Source organism: Vigna unguiculata, chromosome 1 (genome assembly GCF_004118075.2).
Source record: "Vigna unguiculata cultivar IT97K-499-35 chromosome 1, ASM411807v1, whole genome shotgun sequence".
Taxonomy (NCBI): domain Eukaryota; kingdom Viridiplantae; phylum Streptophyta; class Magnoliopsida; order Fabales; family Fabaceae; genus Vigna; species Vigna unguiculata.
The window spans coordinates 27,511,319-27,534,217 of NC_040279.1; the positions used below are offsets into that span (position 1 = coordinate 27,511,319).

The following is a 22,899-nucleotide window of genomic DNA, read 5'->3' on the forward strand; positions in this document are numbered from 1 at the left end:
ACTTCATAATTAATTTGGTCTGGTTGGACCATCTTTGTCATGTTACACGATATTCGTGGCTCATTCAAAACCTAAATTTAAGCAATCCCTATATTTGAAACTTTCGTTTTTAATTGTTTTAGATTGATTTTGAATGTTACTTATTTATTTATTAATAATTCATTTTAAGAAATTGATTAACTATTTTTTTAAATATTTTTAATTATATTTTTCAACTTAATAACATTAAAAAAATAAAATCAGCTTTATTTAGTTTAATGAAAATTGCTAACATTTATCTATTTAGTTAAACTATAATGTATACGAATTATATAATTATATCTTTATAATTCAAATAAAAATTGTAAAACTATAATTTATTAATATGTATCTTCTAGACATATTTACAAATCTACCAACAAAACTCTTCTTTGTAAATTGTTATAATAAATCACGTTTAAATTCTTCTAATAATATTATTAAGGTTTTGCTAAAAATTCGAAACTCCAGTATAATTTTCTAAAAGAATCAATGAAGAAAAAAGGTCTTTTTACATTCTTATTAACTTCAACTCTTAAATATTAAAAATAATTGAAACTAGTATACATAATTTAATTAGTTAAGAAAGAATTATATTGACTAAAATGTCTAATATTTAACGACTTAATTAATTATTAATTTTGAATGCAACGTCTCGATGACGTTATTCTGAAGTCAAGTCAGACAACTTTTTTTTGAATTTGTGGTTTCTTTTTGGTGGAATTTTTTTATATCATTTTCAACTTCGAATCACATCGTGATCATCCATTCACTTCAAAACAAAAATCTGATCGGTACCTTATCACAACCGAATATTCAGTCAACGTCGCATTTTCTTAAGTCTCATTTTAGCTCTTTACTGTAAATAGATGAATTTAAATTTTATCTCTAAAAATATAAAAAGTTGCTATAATTACTATTTTATTGTGTAATTTGATGACAGGTTAATTCCTAAACTTTATCTTTGAATGAGAAATTATTTCTCAGAAATTATAATTCAGTGTTAGATTAGTTTTCAAATACTACAATTTAGTAATAAAATAATTTTATGAAACTTAATACCTATGTATCTTCTTCATTCCATTTATGAATAAATCCGATTTTCATTATTTAATGAACTAAAATAACTAAAAAAGATGCAGTATTTTTTTGAATGGATAATTTTTTAATCACCATATTTATATAAGTCAGTATTGTTAATTAGTATTTTTAATACACTGATTTGAGATAATTATTTCTGTATGATTCTCTCTCTATATAAATACCCGACCAGATGAAATGAATATTTTAAGGTTGATTTTGTGTCCTGCTTTTATTTAAACATTTCAATTCAACACCGTGAAATGGGGTCTAAGATCACTATCATTCTGCAGAATTTATGTTAATATTTTGTTTTTTATGTCCATTGAATTTATTAACTAAAAGTTTGATGACTAAATGTATCATATAGTAAGACATATTGAAGGGACCACCTCAATTTAAAACGATTAAGAACAAAGAAAACACCAAAATCCAGCACGATTTGAAATCAGAAATCTATGAACAGGTACACCAATCCTCAAAATTCAAACATAGGTGTGAAAAGCTACATCAGTTTCCACACACATCAACAACAAATTTCCACTTTCACATAGACACATTATAATTATACAAATAGTGATTAAACTCGTGCATTATATGGTACCATAAATATAAAAAAAAATCAATTATTGAAGAATCTTTTTAAAACATAAAGTAACAAGTGAATGAAACGTAAATATAAAATCATAATTGGGATTGCTATTGTATTATTATCACATTCAACATAATAACGCCATGGTTTTACTTGATCAATCAAGAACTTATTACTTGTTTTTAACTTAACTATAATGTTAATCTACGAAAATAACAAGATAGTCTTGTTGGGAAGTGGAATTTTTTTTTTATTGTGATTGTTTTCAACTTTCCTTGGATTGGTTAGTGCTATAAATTTCATAATCTTGTATCAAACAACAAAATCAAATTTATATATATTAACATGTCACAGAAAAATGTAAATGGATGAAAGAAGCATTTGCAACATGAAATTTACAACGAAAGATGAAATTATGAGTGTGGTAAAAGGAATTAGAAAAGGAGACAAAAGAAGGCACCGAAAATATTAGATTTTGTGGAAGTATTTTAAAGGTTTATTAGTCCTTTGGTTCGGATGCGTTAGTTTGATATCCGTATTTGAAAAGGTGTTAAAGTCTTTTGAAAAGATGTTTTAATTAAGTCTCTTTAAAAAAAAAATTATTAACACTGTTAACTTTATTCATTATTTCTACTACTAAATACCTGAATGTTTATATCATGACTTATTAAATTAAGTATTAATATTTATATTAAAATTTAGTGATAAAAGTAATGAATAAAATTGATGATGTTAATAATTTTTGTTTGAAAAAAATCTAATTAAGACAATTTTTCAAAAGTTGAGATTTAATTGACACTTTTTTAAAAACATGTACCAAACTGATATATCTAGATGAAACTGAATACCATCCGACTAATTAAACCTATTTTAAATGTAAAAGTTGAGGTGACAGTGAGATAAGATCCACTATGCTACACGCACTAGTGAAGTACGCTTATATCATAATCCTTTTTGCACGAACACTGGTGCAAAGGATTTAGCATTCAAAACCAGACTTTTCCCACATGTGACCATGCTACCTCAGTCATTTACTATGATTGCAACAATATTTTTTGTTCTTGCACAAACAATTGTGGGAGTGAGTTCACTTCCCGAATCTGATAAAATAAGCAATTTGCCGGGGCAGCCTCAGGTCAAATTTCAGCAATTTTCTGGCCACATTACTGTGGATGATCAGAATCAGAGAGCTTTGTTTTACTACTTTACTGAAGCAGAAGAAGACCCTGCTTCCAAGCCATTAGTCCTGTGGTTGAATGGAGGTTGATTTTGTTTATTTTATTGGTTCAGAGTCTTGCTTGAGCCTTTGAAACTGATCAAAGTAATTAAGATGTTTTCTTGGTTTTTATTCTTGAAGGGCCTGGTTGTTCATCGATTGGAGTTGGAGCTTTCGGTGAGCATGGCCCTTTCAGACCGAGTGACAACAATGTTCTTGAGAAAAATGATTATAGTTGGAACAAAGGTGAACCTTCAACCCAACATCATTGAACCAAATATCAAATACGTTCTTAGTTGATTACTTATTTCATCCTTATCAGAGGCAAATGTGCTATACTTGGAGTCACCAGCTGGTGTTGGATTTTCTTACTCTAGCAATAAATCGTTCTATGGTTTAGTGACAGATGAAATTACAGGTTTTTTTTTCACTTCATTTTGTCCACAATGGCTTTGAACTAGTAACATTAGAACAATAGTTTGATTAAGGCTTCTAGGTTTTATCACTTCTTATCATTGCTTTCATGATATTTTTCAGCAAGGTGTGACAATAGTCTTGTTGTGCAGCTAGGGATAATCTTGTGTTCTTACAACGTTGGTTCTCTAAATTTCCTGAGTACTCAAATAACGACTTCTTCATTACTGGGGAGAGCTATGGAGGTTAGAATCAGATATAAATGCATAACATATCCATTTTGAAAACTGTAATGAAAATCATGCACCCTTCACAGTTCACACTTGTTTTCAGGTCACTATGTTCCACAACTTGCACAGCTTATTGTTCAAACCAAGACCAACTTCAATCTCAAGGGGATAGCAGTGAGTACAAAAGGGAACATTTGAAAAATATCATTATAAAAATCATTTGGTTTATTTGAAACATACATGTGTTCATATATATGATGATACTTGCAGATAGGGAATCCTCTTCTGGAGTTCAATTCTGATTTCAACGCCAGATCTGAGTATTTTTGGGCTCACGGGCTTATATCAGATTCAACATTGGAAATCCTAACCACAGTCTGCAACTATTCCTCGATTAGGAGACAGCTTCAAAATGGGAATCTTGAAGTGGTTTGTGCAAAAGCAAACAAGCAATTGTATGATGAGGTTAGCGACTATGTAGATGAGTATGATGTTACTCTTGATGTTTGTTTGTCATCAGTAAATCAACAGGCTTATGTGCTGAATCAACTGGTGAGCTTCTTCTACTTTCTGCATACCCATCTTAATAATCCTTGTGATTTTTTCCCCTCAGAGTTGTTATTCTCTTCATTTGTTCTGCTTAATTTCTTGCTTTCGTCGTTGGTTCAGCAAGAGACACAAAAGATAGATGTTTGTGTTGGTGATAAAACGACCACATACTTGAACAGGAAAGAAGTCCAAGAAGCTCTACATGCTAAACTTGTAGGAGTCACCAAATGGTCAACTTGCAGTTCGTAAGTTCTGTTGATTCAAAGATGACAGATCCCATTAGTGCTTTAGAGATGCAAATATTTATGATCACAAAAAATGACCATCTGATTTTAGGTTCCTTTGGCCACCAATTCTTATCTAATTTCCTTGTTCTGCATTCTCAAGCACAATTAGTGACCCTTTTCTCTGAGACTTGATCTTCTGCTAACAATATCTTCCTTGTGTGACAGAGTTCTGCATTATGACTACAGGAATCTAGAAATACCAACAATTCCTATCCTAGGGTCACTTGCCAAGTCTGGCATCAGGGTCCTGGTATACAGGTAATTGAATTTGTTTAATCACTGACATTTAGCTAACTCCACATAGCACTTATGAAGGAATCAAAATCATTTTTTTCTGCAGTGGTGATCAAGACTCAGTGATTCCATTAACAAGTTCTAGATATCTAGTGAATGGATTGGCCAAGGAAATTGGACTTGAGACCACAGTGGCCTATAGAGCCTGGTTTGAGGAAAAACAGGTTAATAAAATCAAATACTTGGAGGGCAATATATCTTTGCAAAATTGAATTCCTCTATGCATTGGCATTAACTTAACCTCGATTTGATACACATATTTCAGGTAGCAGGATGGACACAAACATATGGGAACATCTTATCATATGCCACCATAAGAGGAGCATCTCATGAAGCTCCCTTTACTCAACCTCAAAGATCACTACTGCTACTCAAGACATTTCTACAAGGAAAGCAACTACCCAGTGTTAAATGAAATATGAACTGCTTTAATTAACACTACCTGTTCTTATTTACCACTAAGTGTTGAAAATTTAAGGTTGAGTCTTAAGTCTTATTTACCTATAATTCTCCTTCAAAAAAACTCATTATTCAATGAGGATGTCACTATTGCTATTGCATTCTTTGGCGAAAACTTGGTGTGGATTATTAAATAAAATTCAAACGAGATATTTAAACTCGAATTACATGTGTAATTAAATAAATTCACTACTCAACTTGGTTTAATAAGAAGTCACTTAAAATAAGTAAAAGTTAAACATTGTTTGATTTGATTTAGTTTTTTGTTTTTTATTCAAATATACTATATTTTCGTCCCTATAAAGTACCATGAAGGTAAAGGAATATAAACAACATCTATTATTGGTTGCATAATTGTAGTATCTTCTCATTGATAATTGTCTTGTTAATTTTAAAAGAAGGTGTAGAAGTGGTAAATTAATACTAGTGTGAATTTTTATAACTAAAGGTGGGTATTTCAATTGGACTCAGAACACCTACAAAATTTATAATCCCCAGAATTGATGAACTTTTTAAGTATTTTTTATTTACACTTTATTTTAATGTAATCCATTTACTCCACAGGTTAAACAAGTTTTATTATTAGGTTTAACGAGTGTTTTACAATTTAATATACAAAAATATAATGGTAATAGTAAAATGTGTTCTTTAAGTAAAAACATAATTTTAAAAATATATTTGAAATGTTATATTTTGTTAAAGGTTTAATGATTGTTAAAGTGGTGATATAATACTTTTACCTGATATAAAATTATAAATTAAGTAAACACGATGTAAAAAACTATTTTTAAATGACTTAATATATGAATAAGTGAGAGTTAAATCTCACTTTATGAATTATACTAATTACTCCACATAGTGAAATTACGCAAATATTTTGTTTTTACACCTTTGCTAACTTTCTCCAACTATGTAACAAATATTATTTTGAAATTTCTTATACATTACATTAATTAATATCTTTTAATTCTTAATGTAAATTATAAAAGAAAGAAACAGAAAGCGCTGGTATAATTTCATAAAATTTCAGGAAATGATATGTCTAATTTAAACTACAAAAAATATGAATATGATTCTATTTATTGTTCAATACAATAATTGATTGAGTAATTTTAATATTTTTTAAGGAGAAAAAGTGGAAAATTTAAATAATTCCGGAAAACAACAAAATTACAAGTGATTCAAAACAAAGCATTTCTGAAAGGAAAGTCTTTCCTTATTTTTAGATAAAATATGAACATGTTCAATCAATGCTGGGCCTTCTTTTTTACACAATAAGTGGGAGGGTATTTATTTTATCACCCCATATCTCCTTCCTACACCTCCATAAGTGATTATCCTAACTATAATAAATTATTAGTCAATATTTTTCTTACATTAAATATTCCATAAACTTTGGTTGACGAATTCAAAATGTATAGTCTTTAAAAAATATAAAATACCATATAACTGTCTCTTTTGTGTCGTACTAAAAGGGTCCCTATCAAAATGTCATACATATCAAAATTTGGAAATGTTGAATTCCGTATAAGAACCTATCAAAATTTTATAAATTTAATAATCAGCTTTGAAAGTGACTTTACAAAATATGTTTAAGTTAGTTAGGTTTGTTGGGCTAAAAGAAACTTAATTACCTCATTATCTGTATTAGGGACAAGGTTCTCTTCTCTTCCCTTAGCCCTAAAATTATTTTCATGAGCTTTTAACTGAAGAAGAAAATAAATGAGACTTTTTTCTTGGATTTCTTTTTTCTTTTTCAATTTCAGAAGCCAACGTGACACTGCTTTATGATTTCTCTAATGATATTTTATCCAAAAATAAAACAATATGACAGCCAAGTTTATTAAAAAATCACTAAATATTTATAAATAATTATTACAAAGTTAATTATGTATTCATATATACTATTATTGGTTGGCACTTATTTAACTCTCTTGGTTGGTGTACTTAAATTATTTTTGTTGTAATTTAAATTGCACTGATTTTCCTAACCCATTTTTATTAATTTTTGAAGTCAAACATAGAGTGCATCCACACATGAAAAAACAACAAAAGGGAAGCAAAGCATATATATAACCCAAATTGTGAAGGCAGGCAGGTTAACAACTAATTCCACATTGGTGTAACCAACATTGTTCCAGGCGTGGACTACAAACACAAACGTTATATTAATACGACACTACCATGTTCCATGTTTCACACAATCATTAGCATTTCATCTTGATCCTCCAATTAAACACATCAATGTGACATGTTATCTCATTCATTTACTATGATTGCAACAATAATTATTGTTCTTGCACAAACACTTGTGGGGGTGACTTCACTTCCTGAAGCTGATAAAATTAGCACTTTGCCAGGGCAGCCACATGTTAAGTTTCAGCAATATTCTGGTTACATTACAGTGGATGACCAACATCAGAGAGCTTTGTTTTATTACTTTGTTGAAGCTCAAAAACACCCTACTTCCAAGCCAGTAGTCCTCTGGTTGAATGGAGGTGTATATGTATATATTTATATACATTGTTTTGTGCCACATACATGATTTTGTTTGTTTATTTACTTTGACATAGTCTTTAAACTATTTAAACTAATCAAAGCAACTAATTAAGGTGGTTGCTTTTGATGTATGAAGGTCCTGGTTGTTCATCTGTTGGGGTTGGAGCTCTAATTGAGAATGGCCCTTTCAGACCAAGAGACAATAATGTTCTTGAAAAGAATCATTATAGTTGGAACATAGGTGAACCAACAATCCAATGTCTTTGTAAATCCTATGCTATGTTTTTAAAGCTGATTGATTTTTCGTTGTTTTCAGTGGCAAATGTGCTATACTTGGAATCACCGGCTGGTGTTGGATTTTCCTACTCTAGCAATAAATCTTTCTATACCTTGGTGACAGATGAAATTACAGCTAGGGATAATCTTGTTTTCCTACAACGCTGGTTCATTGAATTCCCTGAGTACTCAAACAACGCTTTTTTCATTACAGGGGAGAGCTATGCTGGTATAAGAAATAGTTAAAATGAATTAACAATGTATTCCTTTCAAAACTGCAATAGGTAATACGAACTTGTTTTGCAGGTCACTATGCTCCACAACTTGCACAACTTATTGTTCAAACCAAGAGCAAAATCAATCTCAAGGGAATAGCAGTGAGTACAAAAGGGAAATTTTGGATAACTGTAACATAGCAAATGATATGGTATATTTAGTAAGTATAATAATGTGATCAAAATATATATGTTAATACCTGCAGATTGGGAATCCTCTCATGGAATTTGACACTGATTTGAACTCCAAAGCTGAATTCTTTTGGTCCCACGGACTGATCTCAGATTCAACTTATGATCTCTTCACCAAAGTCTGCAACTACTCCACCATTAGGAGACAAATGATAAGTGGGAATCTTAGTGAGATTTGTGAAAACATAGATACATTGGTGTTTACTGAGGTTAGCAACTATATAGACCAATATGATGTCACTCTTGATGTGTGTTTGTCATCAGTGAATGGACAGGCCTATGTGCTGAATCAAATGGTAAGCTTCATTTGTTACATGAATAACCATCATAACTGCTTTGATTTTTTTCCCTGCTTTTTGTGGTTCTATTCATTTCATTTCCATGTCTTGATAATGCAGCAAAAGATACAGAAGATAGATGTTTGTGTGGATGATAAAGCAGTGAACTACTTAAACAGGAAAGATGTGCAGGAGGCTCTTCATGCTAAGCTTGTTGGAGTATCCAAATGGTCAATTTGCAGCAAGTAAGGTTACTTATTGCTTCAAGGATGAGACATTTAAGAGTGCATTTAGGCTTAAAGATGCAGACATGTTATGTTAAACTTCTAGATATGTTTTCATAGTTTGACTTTGACACATTTTATACCTATCCCTGCTATTAACTAACCCATCTACCTTGTATTATAGGGTTCTCCACTATGACCGTACAAATCTAGAGATACCAACAATTTCTATTTTAGGATCACTGGTTAATTCCAAAATCAGGGTTCTGGTGTATAGGTAAGCGAATTTAATGGATCCTCTGCATTTACTTACCTAACACCATACATTACCCACCTACCTACCCTAATTTTTTAAACAATTAAAATCATTAATCTATGTGCAGTGGAGATCAAGATTCAGTTATTCCATTAATGGGATCTCGATCTTTGGTGAATGGATTGGCCAAGGAACTTGGACTGAATACAACAGGGGCCTACAGAGCCTGGTTTGAAGGAAAACAGGTTAGTACATACAATGCAATATATAACACAACATTTTATCTCAACGGTTGAAAACTAATCAAAATTTTCTATAATTTAAGTTGAGATTTCAAAATTATAAAGATGATATGATTTAATGAATGGCAAAAAAATCTTAAAGGTGTTATTTCATCAACTTTGATTTGGTCTGCAAATTTCAGGTAGGAGGATGGACACAAGTGTACGGAGATATCTTATCTTATGCTACCATAAGAGGAGCATCTCATGAAGCTCCTTTTAGTCAACCAAAAAGATCACTGCAGCTACTTAAAGCATTTCTTGAAGGAAAGCCCCTTCCTGCTGTTAAATAAATTATGAACAGATTTAATTACAGAGGTGTTTCTAATTCCTTTTACCACAATAAAACATAGGTCCTTCTAAAATCCTCACCAAAACTTACTACTTTTGTTAGATCTCCTTTGCATTGCTGTATCACTTTCTTCTATATTTTATTTCCATTCAACTTGTTAATGGATGCTGTTCCTGTCAATTTCCCGTCCATCGATGAATGTTTGTTTAAATCCTTAACATTGTCAAAAAAGAATAGAGTAGCTATTCTTTGCATGATACGTCCCCAGAACCAAATGTCAAAGGAATTTTTAAAAAATTGTTACTTTCACAGAATACATGTTACCCTCTTATCCAACAAGCATGCAGCAGAAAACGTGACAACAATAAATTCTTTTAACCAAGCCACAAAACAGAACACCGAAGAATGTAAGACAACACATTTTAGCAGCAACAAAATAGTTTTCCTCTGTTATAGCAGGAAATAACGTTCTTGATTCGTTTTCAGCCAAGAAAATTAAATGTGTTTGGCTCCACAAATTCTAATTAAACTAGCATAGAAAGAAATTGTTTAGTTCAAACGTAACAAAACACCAAGCATATAAATTGCTACAGCAACATTTGCCAATGAGTTTAACATCAATCGTGCAGTGTCCCGAGAATATCGTCGTCTCTGTAGAGATGATACCTACACAAAAAGCATCTAATTAGCTAAGACTTGAGAAATAGTTGCAACTTGGATAAACAAAAATCTGCATAATCCATCCCAAATAATCATTCACATAGCCAGCCAATATAGTTCTTCGTGGGTATAGCATATACTATACTCTGTCAATGTAAGAGTTAGGACAAGAAAAGAGGAATTAATTGGTGGCCATGAGAAATATTCCAAGATCTAGCAAATTCCCCAAACCTTATCTTGATGTTTTACTAATCACACTCAAATCCCACAGTTTTATTAAGTATTAGAATGACAAGTTAATAAATAAAAATCAAGACACATATCATCTTCACTTACACTTGATTTTTGGATTGTGACTAACAACGCAATTTGGTCAATAAGTAAATAATAAGATGCACAAACTGAAAATCACTAACTCCCAACTAATATAACCTCCCTGCTTTTATTTTTTCTCTTTTTCATTTTGGGGGAGGACGGTAATAGGTACTATGATAGAAACCATAGCAATATCATTTATAGATCATTTTACCATTCTCATAACTTCGAGTAAAATTTCTATTTTCAACATCTGCTTGGTTCAAATTATACATTTTCAATAACACACGGAGTTTCAAGTTATTTATACCATTGGCAAGCAGTCCCCAATAGTATTTAGAGCTGGAGGTATGTATCTTTGTAATCTTTGAGGTATTAGTACACAAAAACTACCGAAGTTCATGTGTAACTATCAAAATAAGCAGTTTCTTTACAAAAATAAAAGGATCTCAAGAATAATCCTAGTCCAAACATTTCTATCTACCATAATAAACTATAGGATAAAGTGGAGAATTGTGTGTGCCGTGAGCCTAAAAAATAATGTAATAAATAGAACATGTTACAAGAAAAATATACATACTCTTTGTTGTCAAGCTTCACCTCAGTTCCCCCATACTCAGGCAAAAGAACAGTGTCACCTTCATTTACAGCCACTGGAATTAGCTTTCCATCCTTACTATGAATGCCAGGGCCAACAGCAATAACTTTTCCGGAATTCAGCTAAAGCAAACATGTAGAAATACACCAACTTAGCAAATCAAGAATATAATAGTCACTTATATCACTCTACAGGAATTGAAACACGAAGACTTTGAATCTAAAAAAAAAAAAACTAAATCTTCAAATTTAAAAGGTTATTGGAAATACACTAAAGGATTGTCTACAAAACAAACAAACAAACACATGAAAACAACACAAGGGCTAATCCCGTAAAAAATTGCACAGCATGCATCAGCTAACTTAGTAAGCATCAGGGTACGAGATCATATCACAGTAGGAAATACAGAAAACGGGACAACTTAGACACCTCTAGAGATAAAAAAAAAAAAAAAAAAAAAAAAAAAAAAAAAAAAAGTGTTAAAATTGAATAGGTAAAATAGGGAAAAATCGAGGTTTATGAAATTTTGACATGAAAAGCAAAGACCCCAAAAGAGAAATCGAAAAGGGTATGAATTAAGTAGATTCGGAGAGTTAACCTTGGAGGATTTCTCTGGTAACAAAATGCCAGCGTTGGTCTTTGATGGAGGCACGATTTTCTCCACCAAAACACGATTGAACAGTGGAATCAAACGCTTTGCCATTTGGAACACACCACACGACACACACCAGGATTGGAGGTACCAGAACACGGAGAGTACCTTGGGAAAAAATTTGAGGTCACTTGTTAGGGTTTTACAAAGGGTTTATGTTCCTCTTTAAACTTTCATTTTACATTATTTTGTTAATACAAGGGTTCTAGAATCTTCTATTATATATATATATATATATATATATATATATATATATATTTCACTAAGGTTTGTGTTGTGCTGAATGAATTTTATATTATGCATAAATATTATCAAATAATACTAAAAATTTGTAATGATGAGATCTTCCTTAATAATTTATAATAACCTACTATTTGCAAAAATAATTTTTAGAATAAATTAAAATTAAAAAAATACATATAAATATATATATATATATATATATAATTCTAAAATATAAAATTACATAATAATAAAATTATTACATATAAAATAAAAATATATAATTTTATAATTTTAATTTCATAATTTTTTAATTATTTAATATCACAATTCATAATTTTATATTCTGTAATTTTGTAATTTTACAACGTTATAATATCATAATTTTAAATTTATTATTTATAATCTTGGATTTTTGTAATTTTATTATTTTTGTAATTGTACAATTTCCTAATTATATAATTATATAATCTTATAATTTTTTATTTTTAAAAATTTGTTATGGTTTAAATATAAAATATAGAAATATTAACCATTAAATTAGATAATTAAAAAATTAAGAAATTAAAATTATCAAATTATATTTTTATTTTATATTTAATAATTTTATTATTATCTAATTTTATATTTTATAATTTTATAAATTTTTTATATTTTATTTTCATATTCATTTTATAATTATAATTTGTTTTTAGAATAATTTTGGTTAAATACAAAATTTTTGAAGATCTTCATTTAAAGTATCTTATAATAAAGTAGATTTGTATTATTCACTATTTATAGCAAAATAAAATAAAATAAATTGACAATTTAATATAATATCAAACTATAAAAAAGTTAGAAAAATTATATAAAAGACAACATTATATTTAGGGGGAAATTTTGATAAAATAGTTCGTATCAATTTGTAAATATAACTAAATGAATTTTTATTTATGTTAAAATTTTAAATTAAATATTAAAAATTAAAATATTTTTTTATACATGTCCGGTTCAAACAAGAGACTTTCATTAAAGTTCAACAATTTTCATTAATAAACAGACATATTTAATATATATATATATATATAGTAGTTGTGACATTATTTATGAGATATTTATTCATTATTATTTTTAAGATGATATAGCATGGACTATATTTTCATTCTTCATACTTTACTTATACTCTAAATAAATTCATAAAACTCTTACCTATTTAAGTATTGGAGAGTCTTTTACAGATGAATCTTCTCCTATCAAAATCAACAAATCTTGCAAAGTTATTTCTAGAAATTCGTTACATTCTTGCAGATTCAGAATCTAGTAAGAACAATTTTCATTACTAAATTTTGACAACTTTTTCTTATACAATAAGTGATTTTGAAATATTGAGAAGGAAAAAATAAAAAAATAGAAAATTACTTAAAAAATATCACTTAAAATTGTAAGAAAAAGTTACCAAAATTAAATAATATTTTTTTTTTAAATTATTAGATCAATGCATTGGTCTCATTGACTAAAAGTTTCCAATTTTATACAATGACATGATTGTTATGAGGATGTTTAATTGAAATAAACAAAGAATGCAAATTAAACAAATAATTTATTATTATTTTTATCAATTATTATTTTTATTAATAGTTTTATTATTCAAATATTTATTATCTATTTATTTAACTACACAGTCTAGTATTATATTTCTCATTTATTGACCTTTTTAATAAAAAAAATTGTAATCTTATATAAGTAAAATATTGTCATTTGGTCTTTTGACTTTTCACACATTAATGTTTAACTTAAAGAAAAAATTATCATTATCATGAACTCATTGAAAAATGAGTGACTAGATTCATCAAGTGCAAAAAAAAAATTATTGAATCCTGTATATTAACATCTTTAAATTATCCCATGTAATTTTTATTAAATTTATATCATTTAATATTTTTCTATTCGGTTATATTTTTAATGACTTAATGGTAGACCAAATTTATTTTTCCTACATTATTGTACTTTATATGGCCAAGTCATCCTCGAACTCGACAATCATTTTCTTTAGTCGAACATTGGGTCGTCATGTATCTAATTTCCTCTTATCCGACTAAGGTAATCAATCATGTATCAAGTAATTGGGTTCACATGTAATTTTGCCTACCAAATCTTTGGACCTATGAATAATTGGATCTTGCATGTAATGTGAATCTCTACCAAATTTTTGGACCTATGAATAATTGGATCTTACGTGTAATGTGAATCTCTCAAGTAATTGGATCTCTTCGTTCATGCCTACTCAAATAAAAATCTATAAAATATAATAATATAAATAACATGTCAAACGAGGTAAATAATTATGTTTTCATTAAGGAAAATTATGTTTTGACAAAGTTTTAGTAAGAAACTTTTGACAAAGTACATGTAACAATATTTTAATGGATGAAATAAAGGTTTGATATGATTTGGAAAGAAAAGAAAAATGTTTAGTATGTGTTAAAAAGCAAACTTTGTCAAACTTTGTTAAAAAAAAGTTTGTCAAAGAATCATAGTCCTTTCATTATCTAATTATTTGTTACTTAAATAATTTGAGCGTCGAAGTGTCTTTTTATGTGTACAACTCTATCCGAAAGGAGGAGTAGCAGGATTAATATTTTGTGGAGAGAGAAGTTTATGATGTCTACCCTAAGCAAAATGGTTGGAGTAGGAGCCTCATGGGTTGATATAGCGGCAATCCTAGAAGCCTAGGTGAAAATGCAGCAAGAGTTAAGAAGAAGAGTGTGGAGGAAATGGATGTGTTGAGGGAAGAGAATGTTAGGCCGAATAGGAAGGTGGAAGTTGAGGAAAAGAGAAGGAGAAGGAGGGTGTCAGGACTAAAGTTTGGGTACACAAGGTCTGGTCATCTCTCAATGCATTCAGTTTACATCTCTTTTGCTTAAGATTCTATTTGCTGAAATTCACCTTTGATTCAATTTGTGTTTCTCTACCATTACTTTCATTCTCATCGATGTTAGTATAAAGTTACTACTGTTCCTTTGCTAAATTCGTTGTGCACTTTTATGATTTTATGGTTTTAGACAATGCTTCTGGTTTTCTTTCTTATTTGTATTTCCCTCACCCCCCCCTAGAACTTAGGTTTTAATCGCAGTTCACAGATTATTTGTTTGATAACCAGGTTAGAAACATAGAGGAATTGAATCTTGAAATGAAGGGAATTGTGGTGGAGTTGGACGAGGTGTTCGTAAATTCCGGGGTCGGAAATTTGAAAAATCATTGAATGTATTTGTATAATCTGATTATTTGTTTGTTCTAAAATGTTTGGATTAATGTGAAGCAATGTGTTGTCGCTGCCTCAATTTCGGTTTCAGTGAGTAATCATATTGACCCAAATTACATGAATTGGAATATAGACATGACAGTAATTATATGCACCACGCGTAATCTTGATGATCGGTCTCACGTTTTTTATAAACAATTATTGTTGGATGTATTTGCATGGTATTCAAATATAAAATTGAATTATATAACCATATTAATGTTTTGGGGTATTCGTGTGGGTTCATATTTTGATTAATGCTTGCATAGTGTATAGATTGGTGATGTGCAGAGAATTAGTTTATGCCTTTGCATTTCAATGTATGAATCATTCTTAAAGCTTCATATTATGAAGTTTCATTGCGTCAGTTTTCAGATTTTACTTCGTGTACCCCACATATTTTACAATGCACCTTTACTACTGCCTGCACCCCTGTTTCAGTTATCCACACCAATGCTTCATGTTTTATTTGAGCTTCATGATTTTGTAGATAGATCCGTTTATCTTTCTAAATTCAAAATTATAAAACTAGAATATGTTACAAATTAAAATTTTAAAAATATTTAATTATCATATTTAGTTTCAAACTTGCTTAGCGATAAAATTTGTTATCATGTTAAGTCTAAAACTTACTTGATAATTAAATCTAAAATCTTAAATAAATTTTTTTATCATGTTAAGTCTTGGACTTACTTGATAATTAGAATTTTCATTTTTTCAAAATTTAAAATTTTTTGATTATCATGTTAAGTATTGGATTTGCTTGATAAATAAATGTTTCATTCTTAAATAAAAGAATTAATTATGATGTTAAGTCTCAGACTTACTTGATAATTAAATATTTCATTTTTAACTAAAATTAATTATCATGTTAAGTTTCAGATATACTTGATACTTAGATTCCTTTCTTAAATAATTTTTTATTATTATGTTAAGTCTTAGATTTACTTGATAATTAAATATTTCCCTTAAATAAATTTTAAACATCATGTCTAGTTTCGAACTTGCTTGATGGTAAATCTTTATCATGCTGAGTCTCAGATTCACTTGATTAATAATACCTATATATTAAAATTAAAATTAAAAAAATAATTAAAAAGGATATTAATCAAATTGAAGTTTTTTAATTATTTGTTTTAAAAAAAGAACTATGTAACCCTGATTTCTTATTTTGAATGACAATATGTAGGAGCAAAGTCAAACACCTTGTAGGAGCAAAGTCAAACACCTTGTCGGGACCAAATATAAAATTTAAAAAATGTTTTCTTTATTCATATTAGTATGTTTTAATTGATTTTTGGGAAAAACTAATAGCTTAAAATTACATTAGTTTTGTACACTTGATTAAAGGGAACTGTCTTAGGATGGACGTGTGGGGGTGCTAATACCTTCCTCACATGTAACTGACTCTCGAACCTGTTCCGCTTTTCCAGACACACTTGTTTTTATATTGGTTCACTCAATCATAAAGCTACATCTAGTTTACCAGGACAACTTGAGCCTAGTTTTTCATTATTATCACAAGTTTTACAAAATCACACAAGATTACACTTTTGAATAAAGCACACACACCAAGATTTTTTAATCCCACAAAAATCTTATCCCCAACACTGTAAGAATCCCACTTACAGACTTGGAATCAGACCAAGAACACTATAGAGGTACAAGAACAACAAAACTTGATTAAGGTTCTCCCTAAGTAACCAAAAACGTGTTCTTCAAGCTTCAACCAAGCCAAAATGATTCCAAGATCAACTAAGATAATTAATCTACAATTGTTACTGCGTGATTCAAAGAGAGAGATTTATCCATAAGTGTATAACTGTTTTTCGCGCTCAATAATTCAAAAATGTGTCTCATCTCTCTAAAAACCATCTTATATAGCTTGGTCGTAATTGAATTCAATAGGTTGATTTGTTCCTACAATATATTGATTTCACTTGACTTAAGTGAAATCAATCAATTGAAAAACAATTCAACTAATTGAATACATTCATATTAAAACTATATGTTGCAAGCCTTTTAACCTGTTAAAAACCTTTTCAATAGATTAAAAAGGACACAACAAGAATAAAAGGACATCTCCTATGTCATATAGTCTACAAATATATTACAACATATGAACTTCATAATCTTCACTTCATTTCCAGATTTAGCAAACAAGAAACTTGATCATTAATGCACCTTCATCAATTCTTCATCAATCTCGTATGATCACATGCACTTTGCTTTATCAAATCCTTGCACCAAGTTCACTTGTGCTAACAACCATTAAGCTCTCCTCGGCCTCCCTGCGAGGCACCATTAAGCCCTCCCTGTGAGGCACCATAACGCGCTTCCTACAAGGCACCATTAAACTCTTCCCGTGAGGCACTATAAAGTTATCCCAGCGAGGCATCGAGTTACTTAGACAGTAACATAAGCGAAGCCTGCAGAGGCACCCAAGCTTGTCTAAATTGGCAACACAAAGCTTGCTTAGATAAACAACATTAAATCTTGCCTAACTCAATAAGTCAAAGTGCTCAAGATGGCATTCATGGTTAAAGACAACCATCTACAGTCTGGCCAAACGACCAATCCACCACAAGGTCAAAGATGACCACATATAGTCCGGCCAAACGATCAATCCACCTGCAAGGTCAAAGATGACCACATATAGTCCGACCAAACGGCTCATCCACCTTCAATATCGTAAAAGTCGACTACAACTCGGTCAAAAGACCAATCAGTGTCACAACTAGCACACCTTACACGCCAATCAAACTCTTGAGACTAGAGAGCTTATGTACCTACCCGACCTAATAGATGATGCTTAAATAATGTGATCCAATAAGATCCAATTAGCCTCATCTCTAAAAAGACTATAACGTATTCTAAGATACATCTATTAGGACAAATATTTCACATATTAACAGTAATTATGACAAATCTCGGTAGTTTGATTATGTCTTAATATTCCTTAATATCAAATATTTATAGAATATTTGGTACAATGGATAAGGTGTCACATTATCATTACTGTTATTATTTATTCAAGGTAAATTGTTATTTTATTGATATTGGTTAATATGACATTACATGTCTTATGACATGGATCTAAGGCTTAAAAGACCATATACTCTCTTATTCTAAAAGATCTAAACTCTCTTTATGACTTGAGCATCGAAGAATCTTTTACAGGTAGATCTTCTTCCTTTGGAGCAACAAAGAATTTGATCTCAATCATCAAGAAAATTCAAGTCACCACTTAGATCTTACCACCTATACAAAGTTCTACGCTTCCCATTCTGGTAAGAACGATTTGAAAGTTAAAAACCTATCATTTCTTCCAAAATGAATATGTATCTCGTAACCATACTTAGTTCCATAAGTAATCCTAAACTTATTTTCTGTAACTCAACAAAATTTTCTATCGTTCTTAGTAATTCAATAAAAGACTTTTCACATGAAAAAATCTCTATAATATTAAATTGCTATTAATTTATAGGCCCATTATAATAATAACTAAATGTTCTAAAAGAGCATATTACATTTTGTACTAAATGTTTGATTAGTCGTTCAAACTACAAATAATAAAATGCTATACCGCAATCAATATTTCTTTCACTATTTGGTTACAGTGTTTTTAAGTAAAATATAACACTAATGTTGTTTTATATTTAGACAATGCCCTATATGCCTCGATTCTCATGCAAACGAGGCATATAGAGAGGCAATGACATTTTTGTGATTTAAATCAACTTTTATGCCTCGGTTTTTTGGTCAACTGAGGCTTATGAGTGTTTATGCCTCGGTTATATTCCCAATCGAGGTAGTAACTCTTCCAAAAATTCCATCATTCTCGCTTTTCAAAAATTTTAAAATCATCAGATAGTTTAATGCCTTAGATATCAATAAACCAAGGCATAAAATACCTTATGCAACGGTCAAATTTCACTCGAGGCCTATAAGTGGCAAACATTTTCCACGTTCCACTATTTTTTATTATTTTGCGTGAGAATATGCCTCAATTTTTCTTTCAACCAAGGCTTATTCATGTTTATGCCTTGGTTAAAAATCAACCGAGGCAGTAAAGCTAGTTAGGTTTAAAAACCCCAAATCGTAGCCATTGTTCCAGCATCTTCAAGCTTCAAAAAAAAGAGAGGCGCTGGTTCACTGAAAGAAGGAGTGCGCAACCACTCTGTTCGTCCCTCCACCATGTCGGTTGACCATCGAATTGGGTGTTCTTGTCGCTCCTCCATTATCGCCGTCAACCTTGCCCCTTTGTACGATTCATTTTTACGTTTTGTTTCGTTTTTGTTTTAGCTCTGTTTTTTTTTTTGTGTTTCTTTATTGTATGTTGTTGAATTTTCATAGTTGAATTTGAGATTGTGATGATTTATGATAGAAAGTGAGTTTGCATTTTGATAGAAATTAAGTTTGTAAATTTTTTTGAGCTTATAAAGATGAGATTGTTGATGATGGTGATGAACTATGCAATATACTTTGTTTTCTTTTTGAAATTATGCAAAATTATGGTATATATAAAATTATCAATTTTGCTTGTTTTTCCAAATTTCATAAGTTAGTTTGGATCCTAGGATTGATAGGTGCATTTGTGATACCTCTGTGTTCAGGTACTGTTGCCCCCCGTTGTGGGACTATGGGTACAGTTGTATTCTCCTCCATTGTTGCTCACGTTTCACACTCCCAGGTTCTTAATTTACTTTGAACCTATAATTTTTGAGTATATTTTTTATTTTTTGTATGTCACATAAATTGATTTAATTACATGCTAAAATAAGTGTATGTTGTTGTATGCTTAAATAAATTGATTTATTTTATTTTATTTGAGATTTTTGTTGCATGGAGTTAGCCTTAGTTTGCCGTTTGAGATTAAATACGAAAATTATTTATTGTTTCAAGTTGTTTGTATTGAAATAAGATTTATTTTTTAAAAAGGAGACAATATAAATAATTTAAATGTATTAAATCTTGAATTGTCTAGTTAGACAATTTAAGAAGATTAATCAATTTTTAATAGTTTATTAGTGCATATGTCTATTTTAATGTACATATCTCAATATTCATGAATATTTGCCGCATTTTCTATTTGAATAGCATTTGGCTTTTGTTTTTGGCTAGTTCTGATTTTTTGGTTCAAAATTTGCAGGATAAATGTATTAGATATGAATTAAACAACACCAGAATTTAAAAAAAAAAAACACCACCTTTATGCCTCGGTTGTAACCAAAACCGAGGCAAAAGGTTATTTCAAATTTTCTTTTTTTTAAAATGCTAATATGTCTCTGTTGGACTAAACCTAAGGCAGAAAGTATATTCATTTTTTTTTTATTTCTGATACCCCATTAGGCCTCGGTTAGGCAAAATCGAGGCAGTAACGATTAGATATGCCTCGGGTTTACCACCGAGGCATAAAGAACTACCCTTTTATCTCTACTACATATGCCTCGAGTAGGCACCCGAAGTCAAAAGTGGATGATAACCGATGTCGTTTCCCTTCCCTGTACTAGTTAGTATAATATGATCTTAAAAGAGGTTTTTGGTAGAGTCAAGTTTTTTTTTCTTGTACAAGTATGATCAATTTTATAAAAACGAATAAAAACATAAAAAATATATATTTAAAAATTAGATGATGCGAATGTGATTTTATTAAAAAGGTAAATGAGTGTTATTACAGGACATATTTCTTTTTTTCTTAAAAGTATCTCTGATTACTTTCATTGTACAATGTATAAGGAAACATGTTTTGCATTATGGTAAGAGATTAGTCCTCTTTTATGTGTGCTTGTGTTGCTAAGTTTTGTTTGCATTCAATTTGATTTATTCTTCTGTCTTTCAACTTATTAGAGCATCACCCAACAACCAAATAAATTATTAATGAGAAGTTGAGTCTTATAAAACTTTTGGATTGAAGTAAAAATTTACAAAAAGGGTCTTAAAAGTGACAAGACAATAGGTGTTACAAAAATTAAATTATAACATTATAACAATGACTTTAGATATACTCTTGTGCAGGATGAGAATGTAATTGTTTTTCAATTTCAACATTAGTACCTGATAGTGGGATTTTTGCCCAAACCATTCAAGAAAAAAAAAACAGAATTAAGCTCAGTAAAAACACGTTTTCATATGAAAATTACGTTTTTTTGTATATGGAAAAACGTCTCTTAACACAAATTCAAATACGCTTTCATTATGTACAAAAAGTTGGGTGAGGATTTAGTCTAGTTTTGTAAAATTGAAGAGTAAAAAAAGGAGGTGAGAATAGCAGGCTCTAGTCTAAAATTCTAAACCAACTCATTTTTCTTCCACTTTCTTCAATATGATAATATGAGAGGGATTTCTTCCCGCAACCCCATGTTTACTTCCTGCAACCCCGTATTTACTTCCTGCACCCCATAGTCTTAATGAAATGATTTAGTTACTCTATTAAAAAATTGCACTTTTGCATTACAAATTTTACAATCCAAGGTGTAAATTTGCATTACCAATTAAAAGATCTAGAATGTATTTTTTATTTTGGATCATCTCTCAAATTTACAGTATGGATTGTACAATCCAAAATATAAACTTGGTACAATCCAAATGTAAATTTATACTGTAAATTGTACAATTTGGAATGTAATTTACATTCCAAATTTGTATTACAGATTGTACAACTTGAAATGTAAATTCACATTATGAATTATACAATCTGAGATGTAATTTACATTCCAGATTAGTTTTCAAATTTTTATTATAGATTGTACAATCTAGAATAAAAAATTTGATTGTGGATTATACAATCAAAATGTAATTTGCATTTCTGATAGTCTTTCAAATTTGTTTTACAAATTATTCCGAAGTGTAAATTTGCATTACGGGTTATACAATCAAAAATATAAATTTGTACTATAGATTTGCATTCTGAATTGTCTTCTAAATTTCCATTATGAATTGTATAATTCAAAATGAAAATTTACATTACGAATTGTACAAACTAAATATCTATGGATTGCAAAATTTAAAACTATAACTAAAACACCAAAAAAAAAATCTTACACTATCCTTTTCTATTAATTCAAGAAGGGTATAATTGTAATTTTCAAAAGTATGGGGTACAGAAAGAAAACGTTGGGTGCACGAAGAAACTCCATAACATGATCATATTTCCATGTCTGTTAACCATTTTCTAACCAGAAAAAGAAATTATTAGTAAAAGAAAATAATAGGGTTGAAAAATGAAATATATACAAGTCTAAAATATTGACAAAATGTTTATACCTTTACATCTTTATGTTGGAATTTGATTTTTCTGTAGTTTTTTTTTGCCCTTTAGAACATTCCTAAATCAATAACCTCAACAAACTAAAATCTATACATGCAACTCTAAGGTTGTGTTCTTTTGAAAAGATGGATTTAGAGGAAAGTGTGAATATGAATTTGTTTGGATATATATGTGTATTTTTTTATTA

The 22,899-nt window shown here is 29.7% G+C and overlaps 3 protein-coding genes across 4 annotated transcripts; 2 read left to right on the top strand and 1 right to left on the bottom strand.

Moving 5' to 3' along the window:
• The first annotated feature begins 2,620 nt into the window (after positions 1–2,620).
• On the top strand, positions 2,621–5,240 carry LOC114185241 (serine carboxypeptidase-like 45). Of its 2 annotated transcripts, XM_028072863.1 has the most exons (10): positions 2,622–2,952; positions 3,048–3,152; positions 3,229–3,324; positions 3,473–3,565; positions 3,654–3,724; positions 3,821–4,102; positions 4,220–4,344; positions 4,552–4,644; positions 4,727–4,844; positions 4,946–5,240. In XM_028072863.1, the coding sequence occupies exons 1-10, from the start codon at positions 2,706–2,708 to the stop codon at positions 5,093–5,095; spliced, it is 1,380 nt and encodes a 459-aa protein (XP_027928664.1). In that variant the 5' UTR covers positions 2,622–2,705; the 3' UTR covers positions 5,096–5,240. The 2 variants fall into 2 exon arrangements, with proteins under 2 accessions (XP_027928672.1, XP_027928664.1); XM_028072871.1 differs by lacking the exon at positions 3,229–3,324 and having other exon boundaries at positions 2,621–2,952.
• A 2,005-nt stretch (positions 5,241–7,245) lies between these two features.
• Positions 7,246–9,815, top strand: LOC114185257 (serine carboxypeptidase-like 45). The gene is made up of 9 exons (XM_028072882.1): positions 7,246–7,637; positions 7,775–7,879; positions 7,955–8,143; positions 8,221–8,291; positions 8,396–8,677; positions 8,780–8,904; positions 9,068–9,160; positions 9,267–9,384; positions 9,564–9,815. The coding sequence occupies exons 1-9, from the start codon at positions 7,391–7,393 to the stop codon at positions 9,711–9,713; spliced, it is 1,380 nt and encodes a 459-aa protein (XP_027928683.1). The 5' UTR covers positions 7,246–7,390; the 3' UTR covers positions 9,714–9,815.
• A 253-nt stretch (positions 9,816–10,068) lies between these two features.
• Positions 10,069–12,144, bottom strand: LOC114185264 (10 kDa chaperonin, mitochondrial-like). Its single transcript, XM_028072895.1, has 3 exons — positions 11,884–12,144; positions 11,268–11,407; positions 10,069–10,378 (listed from the first exon to the last, which is right to left on the bottom strand). The coding sequence occupies exons 1-3, from the start codon at positions 11,986–11,988 to the stop codon at positions 10,330–10,332; spliced, it is 294 nt and encodes a 97-aa protein (XP_027928696.1). The 5' UTR covers positions 11,989–12,144; the 3' UTR covers positions 10,069–10,329.
• Positions 12,145–22,899: the final 10,755 nt, after the last annotated feature.

Coding starts and splice junctions, on each gene's coding strand:
- LOC114185241 (XM_028072863.1), top strand. CDS start 2,706: ATGCTACCTCAGTCATTTACTATGATTGCAACAATATTTTTTGTTCTT. Junction 2,953..3,047: donor AGTCCTGTGGTTGAATGGAG/GTTGATTTTGTT, acceptor TTATTCTTGAAG/GGCCTGGTTGTTCATCGATT. Junction 4,645..4,726: donor ATCAGGGTCCTGGTATACAG/GTAATTGAATTT, acceptor TTTTTTCTGCAG/TGGTGATCAAGACTCAGTGA.
- LOC114185257 (XM_028072882.1), top strand. CDS start 7,391: ATGTTATCTCATTCATTTACTATGATTGCAACAATAATTATTGTTCTT. Junction 8,292..8,395: donor TCAATCTCAAGGGAATAGCA/GTGAGTACAAAA, acceptor TAATACCTGCAG/ATTGGGAATCCTCTCATGGA. Junction 9,161..9,266: donor ATCAGGGTTCTGGTGTATAG/GTAAGCGAATTT, acceptor ATCTATGTGCAG/TGGAGATCAAGATTCAGTTA.
- LOC114185264 (XM_028072895.1), bottom strand. CDS start 11,988: ATGGCAAAGCGTTTGATTCCACTGTTCAATCGTGTTTTGGTGGAGAAA. Junction 11,408..11,883: donor TACCAGAGAAATCCTCCAAG/GTTAACTCTCCG, acceptor TGTTTGCTTTAG/CTGAATTCCGGAAAAGTTAT. Junction 10,379..11,267: donor GTGAAGCTTGACAACAAAGA/GTATGTATATTT, acceptor CTTTTTGTGTAG/GTATCATCTCTACAGAGACG.